General features: G+C 40.6%; 2 protein-coding genes across 2 annotated transcripts in view; one reads left to right on the forward strand and one right to left on the reverse strand.

Annotated features, from left to right (window-relative positions):
• atg5 (ATG5 autophagy related 5 homolog) overlaps window positions 1-9,359 on the reverse strand; it is a 33,006-nt gene extending 23,647 nt beyond the window's left edge. The window contains exons 1-6 of the mRNA XM_083917904.1: window positions 9,300-9,359; window positions 8,177-8,364; window positions 6,746-6,873; window positions 4,652-4,730; window positions 3,595-3,757; window positions 1,174-1,268 (exon numbers count right to left, since the gene is read on the reverse strand). Of these exons, the coding sequence (XP_083774030.1) occupies window positions 1,174-1,268; window positions 3,595-3,757; window positions 4,652-4,730; window positions 6,746-6,873; window positions 8,177-8,284 (573 nt within the window). The 5' untranslated portion in view covers window positions 8,285-8,364; window positions 9,300-9,359. The remainder of the gene's footprint in view (window positions 1-1,173; window positions 1,269-3,594; window positions 3,758-4,651; window positions 4,731-6,745; window positions 6,874-8,176; window positions 8,365-9,299) is intronic.
• Window positions 9,360-9,647: 288 nt separating this feature from the next.
• On the forward strand, window positions 9,648-13,506 carry dctn3 (dynactin 3 (p22)). The gene is made up of 7 exons (XM_083917919.1): window positions 9,648-9,778; window positions 10,728-10,812; window positions 11,207-11,293; window positions 11,556-11,639; window positions 11,855-11,913; window positions 12,282-12,341; window positions 12,689-13,506. Exons 1-7 carry the CDS (start codon window positions 9,677-9,679, stop codon window positions 12,773-12,775), a joined length of 564 nt encoding a protein of 187 aa, XP_083774045.1. The 5' UTR covers window positions 9,648-9,676; the 3' UTR covers window positions 12,776-13,506.
• The last annotated feature ends 1,648 nt before the right edge of the window (window positions 13,507-15,154 follow it).

The following is a 15,154-nucleotide window of genomic DNA, read 5'->3' on the forward strand; positions in this document are numbered from 1 at the left end:
TAAAAATGAAGTTCCAACGGGGCTCATACAGCTTTTAAAGTGTTACATTCAAGCACTTTCACAAACACTTTCAAGGCACCTGAACCAAAAATTCCCAGGCTCTCGTAGGCCTTATCATCACATCTAAATTGTTACTATAAATATAGTTTAATTTATATCACAGCAATCAGTGTATATTGCCACTTATTCTACCAGCTCTTCAGATTACAGGTATCCTTGTATGCTTATTTTGATCACGATTATTTAATGCTTGCTTATTTTCAGAGGGTCCGATCAGCTTCTGGTGTGAGACGCAAGGAGACGAAACACAAATGTGACTAGGGATGTCATGATATGAGAATTGAATATCGGATTGTAAAAAGAAAAAGACACATTCAAGCAGTCTTTTTGTCCTGTCCTAAACATAAAACATGTCAGCCTGCTTAATATCAGAAATAGAGAGTTCAGCACGTACTCATAGAACTGAAGTTGCATCCAGGTAAGGATTCTCAAGGTCCGTACAGTAAACAGTAACTACTCTAGCCCACCTTTGTCACTTTTAGACAGCACGCTTTGTCAATTAGATATCCTTCTTCTACATCAACTCCCTGGTCATTTTGTAAATATCCAAATTGCTCCATGCAGCAGATTTAAGGTGATTTTTCTGCAGATATAAGGCTGGAATGTTAGTTTCCTCTGACAATTTCGCAGCTCTTCCTTTCAACGCTTCAGTTGGGTGGCACAACGACTCTCTCAAACCGGCGTACACACATTGCGTCACTCACGAGAGGAGATTTGGCCGCACACGGACAGCGTGACTTGCGAGATTCTTTTTCACAGGGCAATAATGCAGGATATTAGATATGGTAAATTGTACAATTCTTACGCTTATGAAACTGTGATATCGGTTAATCCTGGGAATTGTTTTATTACAAATATATCAACAAAATCAAGCAATTTTAAAAACTACATTTAAATTCAAGCATATTCTCAACCTTGAAAACATACAGTAAATGGTATTTAACCCCCAGGACTTTCTACAAATATATATATATATATATATATATATATATATATATATATATATAATATTTATATATATATATATATATATATATATATATATATATAAATTGTGGAAGAGAAAATTTGTTGTTTTAAAGTCTTGTTGGTGCGTGCGTGCGAGTATGTTACCTGGTATATTCTGAAGGGGATGTATCTGAAGCCTCCCTCCTCAGTGGGATATTCCATCAGCTTCCTGTTTATGGCCCAGAACTGGTCGAACTTATCTGTGACAAAACACACACACACACACAAGCACACAAACATGCATTGGTTAGCAACTGTAAAATGTCCCGATGATAACACATCTTGATTTGACAGTATCTTCGTATCTTCCTGTAGGAAGTGTGGCATATAAATGGGGAGAAAATATAAACTGCCAGGCTGCAATTTAACGCTGTCATCCAGATTCTTCATATACTCGACAGTAATAGAAGACACAATATTCAATCTTTCACATAACTAATATAATCTTACACTTCAATGATCGTGATGATGACAATCACTAACGCAGCAGCTTGAACCTTTGTCCTCTGGTTGAAGGACGGCCTTTCATCTTGAAAAAGGACGCCGCCCAGCATGTGCTGGTTTCACACCGTCCGTCGCCCCTCACCTCTCGCTTTCACATCAACCTCCTGTTTTCTCTCTCCTGGATGAAAGTAGTAGCCGTCCCCGTTTCTCTCTCTCTCTGTTTCTGGTCTCTTTTGGACGTGAAAGTTTTGGTTTTGAAAAGGTTTCATCTCTCACTTTCATGCGTCAAGGCCAACTCTTTCTGTGTGGATTAGTTCAGAGGTATTATCTGTGTTTAATGTAGTTACAAACACGAAGCACGCCCTGATTTCCATAGCACAGAACAGTAGAACACTTCATAGCATCATCTTTTAGTCTGAAAATGAGTGATTTTCTGGTATTAAGATGTGTCATTGCTCTCTTTATTAGTTTCAGGGGAAAGTGGAACAGAGATAAGCAGCTGAAGTTTTGTTGGTTTGTCTGAAGAGATGCTACAAACACTCTCAGTGCACAGTTTTGACAGAACTAACAATGTTGTACCAACTGAAGTATTCCAGCCATTATAGATAGTTCATTATAAATTTGCCGATTGGCAGAAAATTATCTCCAACAATTTTGATTACGTTGTGTTTTAATCAAGCAAAAAATGTAAAACTACTGCAGCTTCTCAACTGAGAGGGTTTGCTGCTTTCTCCAATTTAACATTATGTTTAATTGAATTTTTAAATTATTGAATCGTTTTTGGAAAAAAAGACATTTGAAGTCATCACGTTGGCATTTCAAACTCATGGGGATGGGAGTTGTTCTCAATTTTAACATTTCATTGATAAATCTGTTTTTTACTTTGTAATGAATCACTCAAACAGATTAATCAATAACATAAATAACTGTTTGTTGCAACCTAAGTTAACGAGTTATTGTGCACTAATAATAAGTCATTCAAAAAGGAGAAGAGGCAGGACAACTATAGATCAAAACAAAATGACATATTTATTTATAACTGACTGGCCCAGATGGCAGCGACATCACTGGTGTCCAAAGTGTTTATTGTTGCCGTGTTTGATCAACTTGACCTGCAGTGATTCCAAGAATCTCACACTGAGCTTTGAGTTTTGCTTTTCAAAGACTTGGTAATCCATCCCACCACACCCGACCCCCCCCCCCCCAGCTTGTTCTCCCACATCACAAGCTTTCAATGCTTCAGCTTCAGTGGCAGCCCCACCACCCCGGCTTCACCTACACAAACCACCGCAATCACAACCAGCAGCAAATAACAAATCAACCTGTCTGGACAGACGGGTGGAAACGGAAAAGGCAAGCTGGTGGGTGTTTGGGTGGGAGACGTTTTGGAAGTGGAGGCTTCAAAGACTGTCAGACTAAAAGGACATTTGTGTGCGTGTGTGTGTGTGTGTGTGTGTGAGTGTGTGTGTGTGTGTGTGTGTGTGTGTGTGTGTGTGTGTGTGTGTGTGTGTGTGTGTGTGTGTGTGTGTGTGTGTGTGTGTGTGTGTGTGTGTGTGTGTGTGTGTGTGTGTGTGTGTGTGTGTGTGTGTGTGTGTGTGTGTGTGTGTGTGTGTGTGTGTGTGTGTGTGTGTGTGTGTGTGTGTGAGAGAGCAGGAACAAGGAAAGAAGGCAGGAAGTGAGTCTATTTGGATGTATTCTTTGTGTCTTTGAAAGCACCAACATAAAATATGAATAATTGCATACTGTGTGTGTGTGTGTGTGTATCTACGTTAAAATGTGCGAGCTACAGGGAGACAACATATGTGCATCAAAGTGTTAATGAGTGTCACTTCCCCAACAGCTGCTTGTGGTCTTTCTTTGAAATGTGTGTGTGTATGTGTGTGCCCTCCACACCTTCCAGCATGCTCATCCACAGTTGCTTATAGAAGTGTGTGTGTGTGTGTGTGTGTGTGTGTGTGTGTGTGTGTGTGTGTGTGTGTGTGTGTGTGTGTGTGTGTGTGTGTGTGTGTGTGTGTGTGTGTGTGTGTGTGTGTGTGTGTGTGTGTGTGTGTGTGTGTGTGTGTGTGTGTGTGTGTGTCTCACCGTTCTGCAGGCCCATCCACAGCTGTTTATGGTCTTTCTTCTGCATGTCGTTGACGACTTGGCTCTTGTGCTTGAGGGCGTCGGCCTCCTTGATGCTGGACATGAAGTGAGCCTCGATCACGGAGTTGGACGGGCAGTGAAGCAGGTCACGATCTGGAAAATTCTGACACATACAGAAGTATAACGTTATATTTAAAGAAGCATTCTTGTTTCTTGAGCAACATTATAGTTTAAGTGGAGTTTGTGATAATTTAGTCCAATATTCTTACTACTTTCAGATGCACCAGCTCCTCCTGATCTGCACCAGCTCCTGAGAGGAATATCTATCTCTTTCTCTGCTCGATGTTCCGCTTTCTAGTTGCTAACTTTGTTTGAGTTGCTAACTTGAGCACTAACCAAATCAAAACAGTAAATGTGCCGTTAAATCAAAGCTATGAGCGGCTCAAAGAGGCTAAAAGGATCTGTAGAGCTAAAGAGTTGGTGACAATTATGTGTGGATGTCTTCCCATTTGAGTATGTATGTCTCATTTGATTTATTGTTTATATACCAACCCGTTCTCAGTCCCAGGGCATCAGACAATGGCGTTTTGCCAACGGCCCTCTGCATTTCAACTGTAAACCCATCCATGGTGATATTAGAAGGTCAAAACAAGTGCTCAAACACAGGGCTTTCACCCAGGAGACCACGGTTCTTGCACTGTTCATTTCTCGTGTAGTTACGTTGCAAATGAACCTGCAATTTAACCCCACCCACGATCGTTTCCTAACCCTAACCAAGTGGTTTTGGTACCTAAACATAACCATGTAGTTTTGAGTGCATTCAAAGTGTTAACCACGTGTTCCTCATGTTAAAAACAGCCTCCATGGTGGAGCGTTTGACACTAAAGGGTCCTGACAAGACGGGTGGCAAATACCCAACAGTGGAGCTTTACATCATTTTTTTCATTTATATTACATGTGAATATACTTTTAACATACATACAATTTACAGCTATAATATAAAGATAGATACAGTATTGTGGATACGGCACATAAAGACACACTCATTGGCTCTTACCTTAAAGTGCACAGTGATGCTCCACGGTAAGACAGTGTTGGATGCATTGAGGTCAAACAGAACTCCAATTGGATTGTGCCTGGAACCAGGGAACACAAACAGAAAAAAAAAGTTACTTCGTCGTGTTAATCCCATTATTTCCAGGGGGGAATCTTTAAAGTGACCTACTGCATTCCCTGTTTTATCAGCCAACTAGAGACTGACATCAGCACATGACCTCCAAATGAAACGGTTCACACCTAAACACGGTGCATCTTGGTTGGAAAAATGTCCCCTCTGATTTCTAACAAGCTTTTTGTAGAAAAGGTCTCAAAATGAAACACAGGTGGAGTCAGTTTCCTTTTTTTGCTTCTGAATTCAAGGAGTGCAGTTTTTCTCTGGAGGCCATGTCTAAACTTTGGGAGTCAGTCTACATTTCACTCCAAGATTTCACTTTCTGTGTTTGAGTCAACAGTGATAAGATGCTTTTCTTTATCGCAGCCTCAAATCAGATGAGTGTATTTAGTCAATCACACTCACTTACCATGTCAGTCTTTTAGGTATAGTTCCTCTGAAGCCAACAAGCTAATTTGTATCAAATTGGTAATTTCAAATATCCCCAACTCCCATCACAGGCAGAGAGGCTGAAACCATGTTGATATTGTTTTTAACATGATAACAAATGAAAGCATAAGATAAAAATCTCCAATTTTTGTATGCATTTTACTCAAATTACTGGAAGTCTGATGCTACTGTAAACCAGGCTCCTCATCATCCGTGTTGCAATACTGACACCCTGTGACTGAACATTGTGCCTGCAGTCTGTCAACAGCTGATGTTAGCAGACAGGCAGGTGAGAAACTAACCAGGCGTCCACGGTTAACACCAGCTAAAGCTGCTTTACTGGCAGTGAATGAACAGACTTAGACTTAGCTGCGGGTGCTGTGAATACACTACTGTGGTTCTGACCGTTGTTGGAGAATGTGGAAACTACACCAATTTTCAAGCTGAAGCCCAAATACAACCCACACAAATGGCCCAGTTTCCAGCTGATGATTGGAGACCAATGCCAATTCTGCATATTGGTCTGATTGTCTTTGTCTCTGTCTGTCTTTTCTCTCTCTTTCTTCCTCTCCGACTGGTTAAGACACATGGTCGTCCTCCGTAGAGCTGGGTCTGTTTGACGTTCCTGCCTGTTAAAGGGAAGGTTTTCATCGCCACTGTGTGCACAAGATTTCTGTATTAATACTGTATATAATAACTAAAATAATTCTTATATTACTATTATTAAAGCTAGTGCGACTTGTTGCTGCTCATGTGGAATTGATGGGTCTCTGTTAATCATCAATAAAATCATAGAGTGCTGTCTTTACCTACTCCATGTATACAAGTGTCTTGAGATAACTTTTGTTATGATATGGGACTGGAAATAAAATTGAGTTGAATTGATTCTTTATTGATTCCCTTCCAGATACAAACATGCATCCAAAGTAGGCTTAAACAGGTTTTTAACTGTGTTATCATCTCACAACCTGAACGCAGTGTTGATGAAATGATAGAATATGTGTACGTCTTTATTTTTCATTTAGGTTTTCTTGGCCAAAGAACAAAATCTGTCTGTCTGTTAAGCTTGTATGCGTGGAGCTAGCATTATTACAGCGCCACACCTCGGACATCCTTATCCTCAATCATCATCATTGTTTTGCTATGTGCAACTGTCAGAAAAACATGCGGACATTGATAAAAGGAATTGATAAGTTCAGGAGGCACATCATTCTCATTCCAGTTTGTTACCAGTTTTCAGCCAGAACCAGTTCTTGGTTCCCATCCCTGAGTGGGACGGGTCGGCTGGGTCAGTCCAAAAGCATTTTAATCGGAGGAAAATAAAACTGTATATTCATGATCAGAAAAGGATGAGGTTCTGATATAAATACACTACTCTTCACGTCGCTCTACTAACCTATATTTGGCATATAGAAAAAAAAAATATGACTAGAGACACCTGGGAACAAATTTAGAAATCCAAACAAACTCAGAGTGTCCACACATAAACCTGACTTTGTTTCCACTGAGAGATCTACAGTAGCAAAATCATTAGCAAAATCATGCTCTCACCATTTCAGTGGCGTCCCTTCATACTCGAACCACATCTCCTCCACGTCCTCAGTCCTCATTGCTTTGTGGAAGTGTTTCTTCACCTTGTCTGTAACCAGAGTCAAGTAGCTCACCCTGGGTAACAGCAGCTGAGAGAGTCAACAGAAGAGAAGAGTCATTATTAAGTATTACATAAATAGAGACTATTGCCATGTAGTCATAGCTGACGTGTTTACATCACTGTGGTAAAGAACTGCAAGCAGAGAGTTTGTAGTTGAAGTTGCCGTGCTACAGTAGGTGTTTGTTAAAAATTAGAATCATGCTGAGGGAGCTTTAAACACTCAGTAATGCACTCACATAAACCACACTCAAGACTATGTAGGGCTGGGCAGTATGGCCAAAATCTTCTATTCCAAAATCGGTCATTTCCTTATGATATATATCACAATATAGCATTTCTGGTAATTCAATATATAAAATATAAAATAACCACATGGTAAAGCCTATATTTGTATATTTGTGAACTTAGTACAACCAGTACAAAATTAACCTAACATGTGAGAATCAGAATGCAAAGCGGAGAGATTATATATCCACAGTGGCCTGGGAACGCCTCGGGATCCCCCAGTTAGAGCTGGTTAATGTGGCCCGGGAAAGGGAAGTTTGGGGTCCCCTGCTAAAGCTGCTGCCCCCATGACCCGACCCCGGATAAGAGGCTGAAGATGAGATGAGATGAGATGAGATGATCACGAAATCTTGATGTGATTTTTTTCACAGTATCAATTCCATTGAGAAACGATACATTATCATAATGAATTATCGTCCAGTCCTAAGATTATGCCTCTTCTTCTACATCAAGAATGTTTGGGGATTTTAAGCACAAAGGGGTTTTAGGTGAGTTGTGACTGAAAACAGCATGCTGTGAGTAAAAAGCACCTTTTCTCTTCTGGCCACTAATCAATATGAGCCGCTACTAGACTGACCTGTGTACATGCAAGGCACTAATGTGATAAATGAATGAACACTGCTATATATTTTCTAAGAAGGATAACTTTTCTGCTATATATCCTGCTGATGAAAGATACAGGTTATCTTACAAAAATACAGAGCTGTAGCCCAGGATGGGGCATCTAGATCAACTTTTTTGTCATTGAACAGAACATACAACGAAATTCAGGTGTGGTCAATGACAAAGCTCAAATATGAAAATAAATAATAAATAAATGCCTCCATTCCAGTCACTCACTGTCATACACTTGTTGCCATTGCATGCGGGTTAAATTGGATAAAAGTGCTCATGAATATTATTGCACATATTATGAAATGATCGCATATTAAGTTCTGATGTATTTCTGGGGTTGGAGGTGAGTGTCTTAGCATTAGTGGCAGGCAAAAGTTAGGTCTGACCTCAAGTTCTGTCACCATGTGAAGTCAAAGAGTGAGTGCACTTACATAGTAGGGCTCGGCCTCTCTCTCAGTGACCTCATCCTGGTTCAGAGTGAAGCATGCGGGAATCCGGCCGAACCAAACGTCTCTCAACACGTCCTTGTCATCTGCCATGTTGCTGCTGCTCCCAGTGGCACATAAAGGATAATTTCCCTAAACACAGTCCCTGAAGTCCGACGGCAGGCAGCGTCCTGCTGTCAACAACACAGCAGAGCAGACAGGCAACAGGCATTAATGAAAGTTTTAGCAACACAACCCATCTGATCACTGGAAGGCGTCTGCAACAACGCTCTGGAAACATTTCTGTAGTACATTCATTTTTCCAATGTGTACATGAGACTATCTTTAGGACAGATTTCCAGCTGTATCTCAAAAACAAAAACATCACATTTAAAGAAACTGACCTGTTACTAATATTCAAACATCCAATTTACCTAAGAACAAACAGTATTTAATTAATTTGCTCACTACCTTAGCTCAATTTTATATTCATCAATGTAATACTTTTATATAAACATATCAAATGTAAAACTACTTAGTAAAAAACTAAACAATGAATTAATACGAATGTTATAATTTCCACGACAAATTAGGTCAATCCTTGTGTGTGCTCATGATTGTGTTGTGTTTTGTATTATGGTACAAATGTCCTGTATTGTTTCTTTGTTAGTTCTGTTGTTTCTTGTGCCGACATTTTGACAATTTTAATGTATTTGACTAGTGAATGTAAATTTGAAAAGCAGTTAATAGTCATGATAAAAATAATAATAATAAAGTAGGCAGTGCAACACAAGCTAGTTCCGCATTGACTCAAAGTAATTCCGCTTTAGGTAAAGCACATGTCTTTATTAATTCGTCAGAGTTATTACTACGTTATTATAGTCCAGGAGAAGACAGTGACCCACCTGCTGGACTTCCAAACTAACTCCAAACCTGTCAAACTGCGCAGATGTAATGCAAAAACTGACGTTAGCTTGAGGGCTAAGTGAGCTAACTTAGCACCCGAAAACATAGCAAATGATTGTTCACCATTAACACCAAGCGTGCTTCCTGGGTGCTGTTATCATATCCCACAGACAGAGATGACTTGTGTGTGAGAAGGAGGTTGTGATACGGGAGAAAACCTTACTTTCTGTGGATGTTTTGCAGTCGGCTTGAATGGAAGAAGGGCCGTGACTGTCGATGTTGTCATTCCCCTGCTGCTGTCACCGGAAAACAGCTGAAAAACCCCGCTCACCGCAAAACAGCGACACTTAGCGGATACATATGTGTAGTGCAACAACGTCAAAAACATTTTTAACTTCGTGATGCTGCTAAAATTATTCACACTTATGATTTAAAAGTAAAGTTTTGTTCATGTACTAAACGTCTTATATGTTTTTAAGCGTGTAGGTTACGTATTGTCACAAAAAACAGCTAAATCTAGTTGTAAGCGCGTCATCAATATGCGACGCCGCCGGTAGATGACGTGTTCGGTTCTTGCTGTGTTCACTCGCAGCTTCAAGAATGGATAAACAACTGGAGATGGATAACCTGGAAATGCGTCTTCAGGCGCTGGAGAATAAAATATTCGGAGATAGAAGAAACAATAGTGGTAAACCATTCAAGGTTCGTACAGAATAATATATATTCTGATTATCTTGCGAGCTAGTTTAGAAGCTAGCCGGCTGTTAGCCTAGCGGAGCTAACGCCTGCGCTGTCAGTGTGAGTGAACGCCCGTTTTATACGTTTGTTTAAAACAACAATACATTTATTAGACATTGTCACAGCTGTTCACTCCGGTCTAAGACAATAATAACTGTAGTATATTTATTTACTAGCTAAACAGCTGCTGGGTTGGCTATTTGGTCGGATAGCTGTTGAGCTTTATTAGTATTATTATTGTTATTATTATTATTGCAAAGTGCAAAATACAATACAAATAAGCTTGTTCAAATGCAATTACAAAAGTTCTTGCGTTCAAAACTGAGCGTAGCATTTCTTAAATTAAAAAAGAATAGGAGAACAGTAATGTAAAGTAATATCACATACATTTATTTTTTGATACTGCTCTGAAATTAACTGAACGGAAGTCACTGGTTTACAGTCACTGGTAAGCTTAATAGTCCGCAATCATTTTTAGTGTTTCATTTTTTTAGCAAACTGGCTAAAAACATGGTCCTTGAATGCAGCATCTCAGCAGAGCATCATGTGATGAACACTTAACTTACAAAGGGGCATTGTAGTCGATTAGTTTCCTGGTAAATTATGTATTTGCAGGGTTGGAGAAAGTGTTTTTTTTTTACAGATGGAAACATATTGGTTACTAGTAGATATGCTTGTTCCAGATGTACTCAAAACCAGACCTTAACATGTTATACTGTCAGTGTGCATAAGCAATTTCCTGTGCTCCTTAGAATATGACACATCTCCAGACCTCAAAGGCATGGCACAGGGCAGATAAAAGAAAGTGCACAAATTAAACCCTCAGATATTTGAATTGCATACACTGTAATGACTTTCCTATACCCTAGTTAATTACTAATATTATATCTAATCGATGTCCTTTGTCCTGCAGTGTGCTGAGTCTTTGGCCAGAATCCAGGCAGGTCTAACCAATACAGCCAACAAGAGAGAACGAGTGAAGATCCTGCACAAGAAGAGTGAGTCACACGCTGCGTTGTATCAGCCCTGACAGCTTGAATTACAGAGTTTTTGTAACTGCTCAGCAACAATATTGATTTTTGTTCTTGGAATTTTGCCTTTATTTCCTTTATTTAATAGTCAGTGTGGACCGAGATCAACAGGAAACATTGGGAGAGGGAGGGGTGTAATGTACAACATTATGAAGTGTGAATATTTCAATATTTTAAGAACTAATCGGTCATGGCACCGGCAGAACAATAAAAACATCTAAATGCTGACATAAGATTCCTCAGGTGCTGCAAAGTGCAGGTCTGAAAGCTTCACGACAGTGCTTGCAGGAAGTCTTCTGTAGTCAGATTTTAGACTGTGTTTGTCAAGACTTTGATCACATTTGTTGGTGTCGTGGTGCAGTTGAGGACCTGCTGAAGTACCTGGACCCCCAGTTCACAGACAACATCTCTGTACCTGATGCCATGAAGCTGGAGTTCATCCTCGCTGGTAAGAACCAAGAGGGCCCCCGGGATAGAAATATCAAATGAAAAATAATTACAACTGCAATCAAATTCATCTCAGTTACTTCTTTTTAATTATGTATTGCATATGATCCTTTGTGATTTTAATTTTTAATGTTATACGTATAAAGTTAAATGTTGTCATATTGTATAAGTATGTAAGTTACCACATAAACAAGAACTGTTTTATTGGGGAAGACAAAGAGAAACACACACCTGATTCAGTGCTCACTGTGATGTCCGTACAGAGGAGGACTTCCTGCATTCCCAGGCCGCTTTACTGGAGCAGGTCAGCAACATGCAGCCTCTGCTGGACAGCACCTACATCAGAGGTGAGTCCCTGACAGCATGCTGTAGTCTCTGTTCTAACATTTTGTCGTGCTTAATAGAGAGAAATGAATGCAACTTAATTCTTTCAATTTTAATCCCTTGCGTTTTTTATGAACTGATGTAGTGTTTTGCGGTGGTGCTGTGCAGCTGTGGGATTAGTAGAGGAGTGTTTTACCTCATCGGGTCAGTGAAAGCTGTGCGTTTCTTTTGCTCACAGATGTACCAGAGCACGCCACAAAGCTTCAGCGCCTGTCCCAGATTCACATCAAAGAGCAGGTAGCCCTCCTCTCTCTCTCTCTCTCTCTCTCTGTCATCATCTCTGTGTGCGTGTGTGCGCATGTTGTGTGCGTGTGCGTGTGCGTGTGCGTGTGCGTGTGCGTGTGTGTGTGTGTGTGTGTGTGTGTGTGTGTGTGTGTGTGTGTGTGTGTGTGTGTGTGTGTGTGTGTGTGTGTGTGTGTGTGTGTGTGTGTGTGTGTGTGTGTGTGTGTGTGTGTGTGTGTGTGTGTGTGTGTGTGTGTGTGTGTGTCTCTCTTTCTCTCTCTCTCTCTCTCTCTCTCTCTGTTTGTGTCTCTGTCTCTCTCTCCCTCTCTCTCTCTCTCCTAAGGTTTTATCTGTTGACTCCTCCGTGTTTGTCTCTTTCACAGGACCAAACTGACATTCAGTCCCTGGAAGTGAAGAAGCTTTTTGAGGAATATAACAAAATGGTACACTTTTACTTTTACAAGATGATTTCTTCTTTTTTTAATTCAGTTCAATGAAAATCACTACAAGACAAAGTATTATACACAAAAATCTAAATTTCATGTCATGACAAACTTCTTCTTTTACAATTGTATCTCATGGCGATAAAAGAGACTGGGATTATTAAAGTATTTCTGATTTCTGATTTTGGGATAATTATACATAAATACTAGCTTTTCTTAAACTAAATGTTCTGGTAAACTTCTAAACTGCTGCTCAGGTTTTGTCCGGTGTCTAACCGACCTCTTGATTACATTAACTGCTGCTGGGACAAAGCTCCACCCACTGACCCCTGATCTCTGATTGGCAGATGTTCCTGATGTCCAAGCAGTTCACCCAATGGGACGAGTCCCTGAGGAAGCTGGAGGAAGCCAAGGGCATTCGGCCTGTGGAGTAACGATGGTCAACACACACACACACACACACACACACACACACACACACCTGATGAGGACGGTGATGATGAAGAAGACTGCACTGTGGTGGGAGCGTTAGATCATCCAAGGGTTCTTCCCCACAGATGAGAACAAAAGTGAGACAAAAGGATCAGAACATTTCTATATTTTTAACTGCTTATCAATTTGTAACCACAATTAAAACAAATCAGTTGATATAACACCGGTACCCTAATTGCGTCAGTCCATGATATTGTTGTTTTAGAAAATTCTCCAGCCAGTCTCACTTAAAAGAGTTGTTGGGACTGGTGAAAATGTAAAAGAACTCTGTCTCATCTGACTCTTCATCAGTCGTCTGGAGGAAACTCGCTCCCATCATGTGACGTGTGGCTCATGCGGCTCAGAAACGCTGCCCTTATTTATTTTCAGACAATAGAGCTTTTTATGCCTGCATACTGACACAACCTGGAACTCATTTTAACACTGCCTCCCCATTTCAAGACAGTCACAAGACTTGTTGTCCTGCCCTCCACTCATTCTCTCTCTCTCTCTCACACACACACACACACACACACACACACACACACACACACACACATATATCATCTTGAAGGCTTAGATTTTCCCTCTGGATTTGTAAAAACTCAAATTAGCTTAATTATTTTCTCCTATATTCTGGTTATGAAATGTCCTGTATGTCTGGTGTCAGACAGCATAACTGCGGCTCATACAATAAACACTATTACTTTTTTTCTTTGACTTCTCCAGTGTGTATGTGTGATGTCTGTCATGTATCTAAAAACTGCAATCCGATTCAAGGGTCTCTGTGCGCCTAGGTGACTGGTTTCCAACAGGTCAGATAACTTTCCCACAGCAACTGTGTCACTGAATCCCTTCTTCTGATTAAAAGTATTTTTGGAAGGCATCATAAATGTGTCATGACCGAAAGAACGAGGTCGCGGGTACAAGCGGGCGAAATGGGTTTCCTCAGGAGGGTGGCTGGAGTCTCCCTTAGAGATAGTGTTAGAAGTTCAGCCATCCGTGAGGAACTCGGAGTAGAGCCGCTGCTCCTTAGCGTTGAAAGGAGCCAGTTGAGGTGGTTCGGGCATCTAGTAAGAATGCCCCCTGGACACCTCCCTAGGGAGGTGTTCCAGGCACGTCCAGCTGGGAGGAGGCCTCGGGGAAGACCCAGGACCAGGTGGAGAGATTATATCTCCACACTGGCCTGGGAAGGCCTCGGGACCCCCCAGTTAGAGCTGGTTAATGTGGCCCGGGAAAGGGATGTTTGGGGTCCCCTGCTGGAGCTGCTGCCCCCGCGACCCGACCCCGGATAAGAGGCTGAAGATGAGATGAGATGAGATCATAAATGTGCAGGAGTAGGGAGTGAGAGTTTTGTTCAGAGAAAATGCATGTGAATGTTGCTAAATTCATTTGTAAGACAGTACGGTGTTGCTCTCAATTAACTAGTTTCCTTTTTTGTGAAATACGTAGAAAGCTGCATGTGACACCGTATCTACACAGGTGGCAATATCCCTTTAAACCATGAAGCAACCCATACAAGTAGCAGATATTTCTCCAAAATCTATATACATGATGATCCCCTTCAGCAACATTGGTAAAGTTATGTTGAACATACACCAGACTGTACCATAGACCTACTAGATCCAATAATAGTGACCCACAAGAGTTTTCTGTATGCACCTGAGGGAACATGTACAGTACAGGGTTTATAACCATTAAATAATGTATATGCATATTAAAGAAGTGATCATTCAGAAGTGAAAAGAGAGGATGTTATGAGTGCATAGGCCCACTTAATATTATGTTGAAAAATACACAAAAGTACGAAAGTATATTTCTTTTGAAGACCAATCTGAATAGTGCTACGGTATAAGCTCACTGTGAAAGGGCCAAATAGAAAATGAGGCATCTTAACTCATTCCAACTCTGAGAATGACTTTACACCAGAGTGTGTGTGTAGTCGTCCCAGTTGTCCAGCTAGTGAGAGGCACAAAAATAACCAAATGTGTCTTCTGAGAAGGTGCAGTCCGACACTTGAAATGAGATGATTGAGAGAAAGTGAAAGGGGGGAAGAGGATGGGGGCAGCTTATTTTTAAAAACTTGAGCCTCTATGTGCGGGGTAACGTGGTTGGTTTCGTTTAAATATTATGTTCAGAGATATTCAGACTTTAGTGTTCGCCTTCCTGACGACCTTTGTATGGAAGTTTCTGCCAGTGTGATAATAAAAAAAGGATCCTGTAGATTATGATGACATGGTATTTAGTACCTCAAAATAACACTTTCTCATTATTTTGAGATACTGAATCTTTATTTTGATTATTTTTAGATACTAAGTCATTATGTTGATATATTAAGTCAT

Source organism: Echiichthys vipera, assembly GCF_963691815.1.
Source record: "Echiichthys vipera genome assembly, chromosome: 8".
Taxonomy (NCBI): domain Eukaryota; kingdom Metazoa; phylum Chordata; class Actinopteri; order Perciformes; family Trachinidae; genus Echiichthys; species Echiichthys vipera.

What these genes read in the sequence shown, in the direction of transcription:
- dctn3 (XM_083917919.1), top strand. Translation starts at nt 9,677, where the DNA reads ATGGATAAACAACTGGAGATGGATAACCTGGAAATGCGTCTTCAGGCG. An exon ending in GCTGGAGTTCATCCTCGCTG is followed by an intron (nt 11,294 to 11,555) that starts GTAAGAACCAAG and finishes ATGTCCGTACAG; the next exon opens with AGGAGGACTTCCTGCATTCC. An exon ending in TTGAGGAATATAACAAAATG is followed by an intron (nt 12,342 to 12,688) that starts GTACACTTTTAC and finishes TCTGATTGGCAG; the next exon opens with ATGTTCCTGATGTCCAAGCA.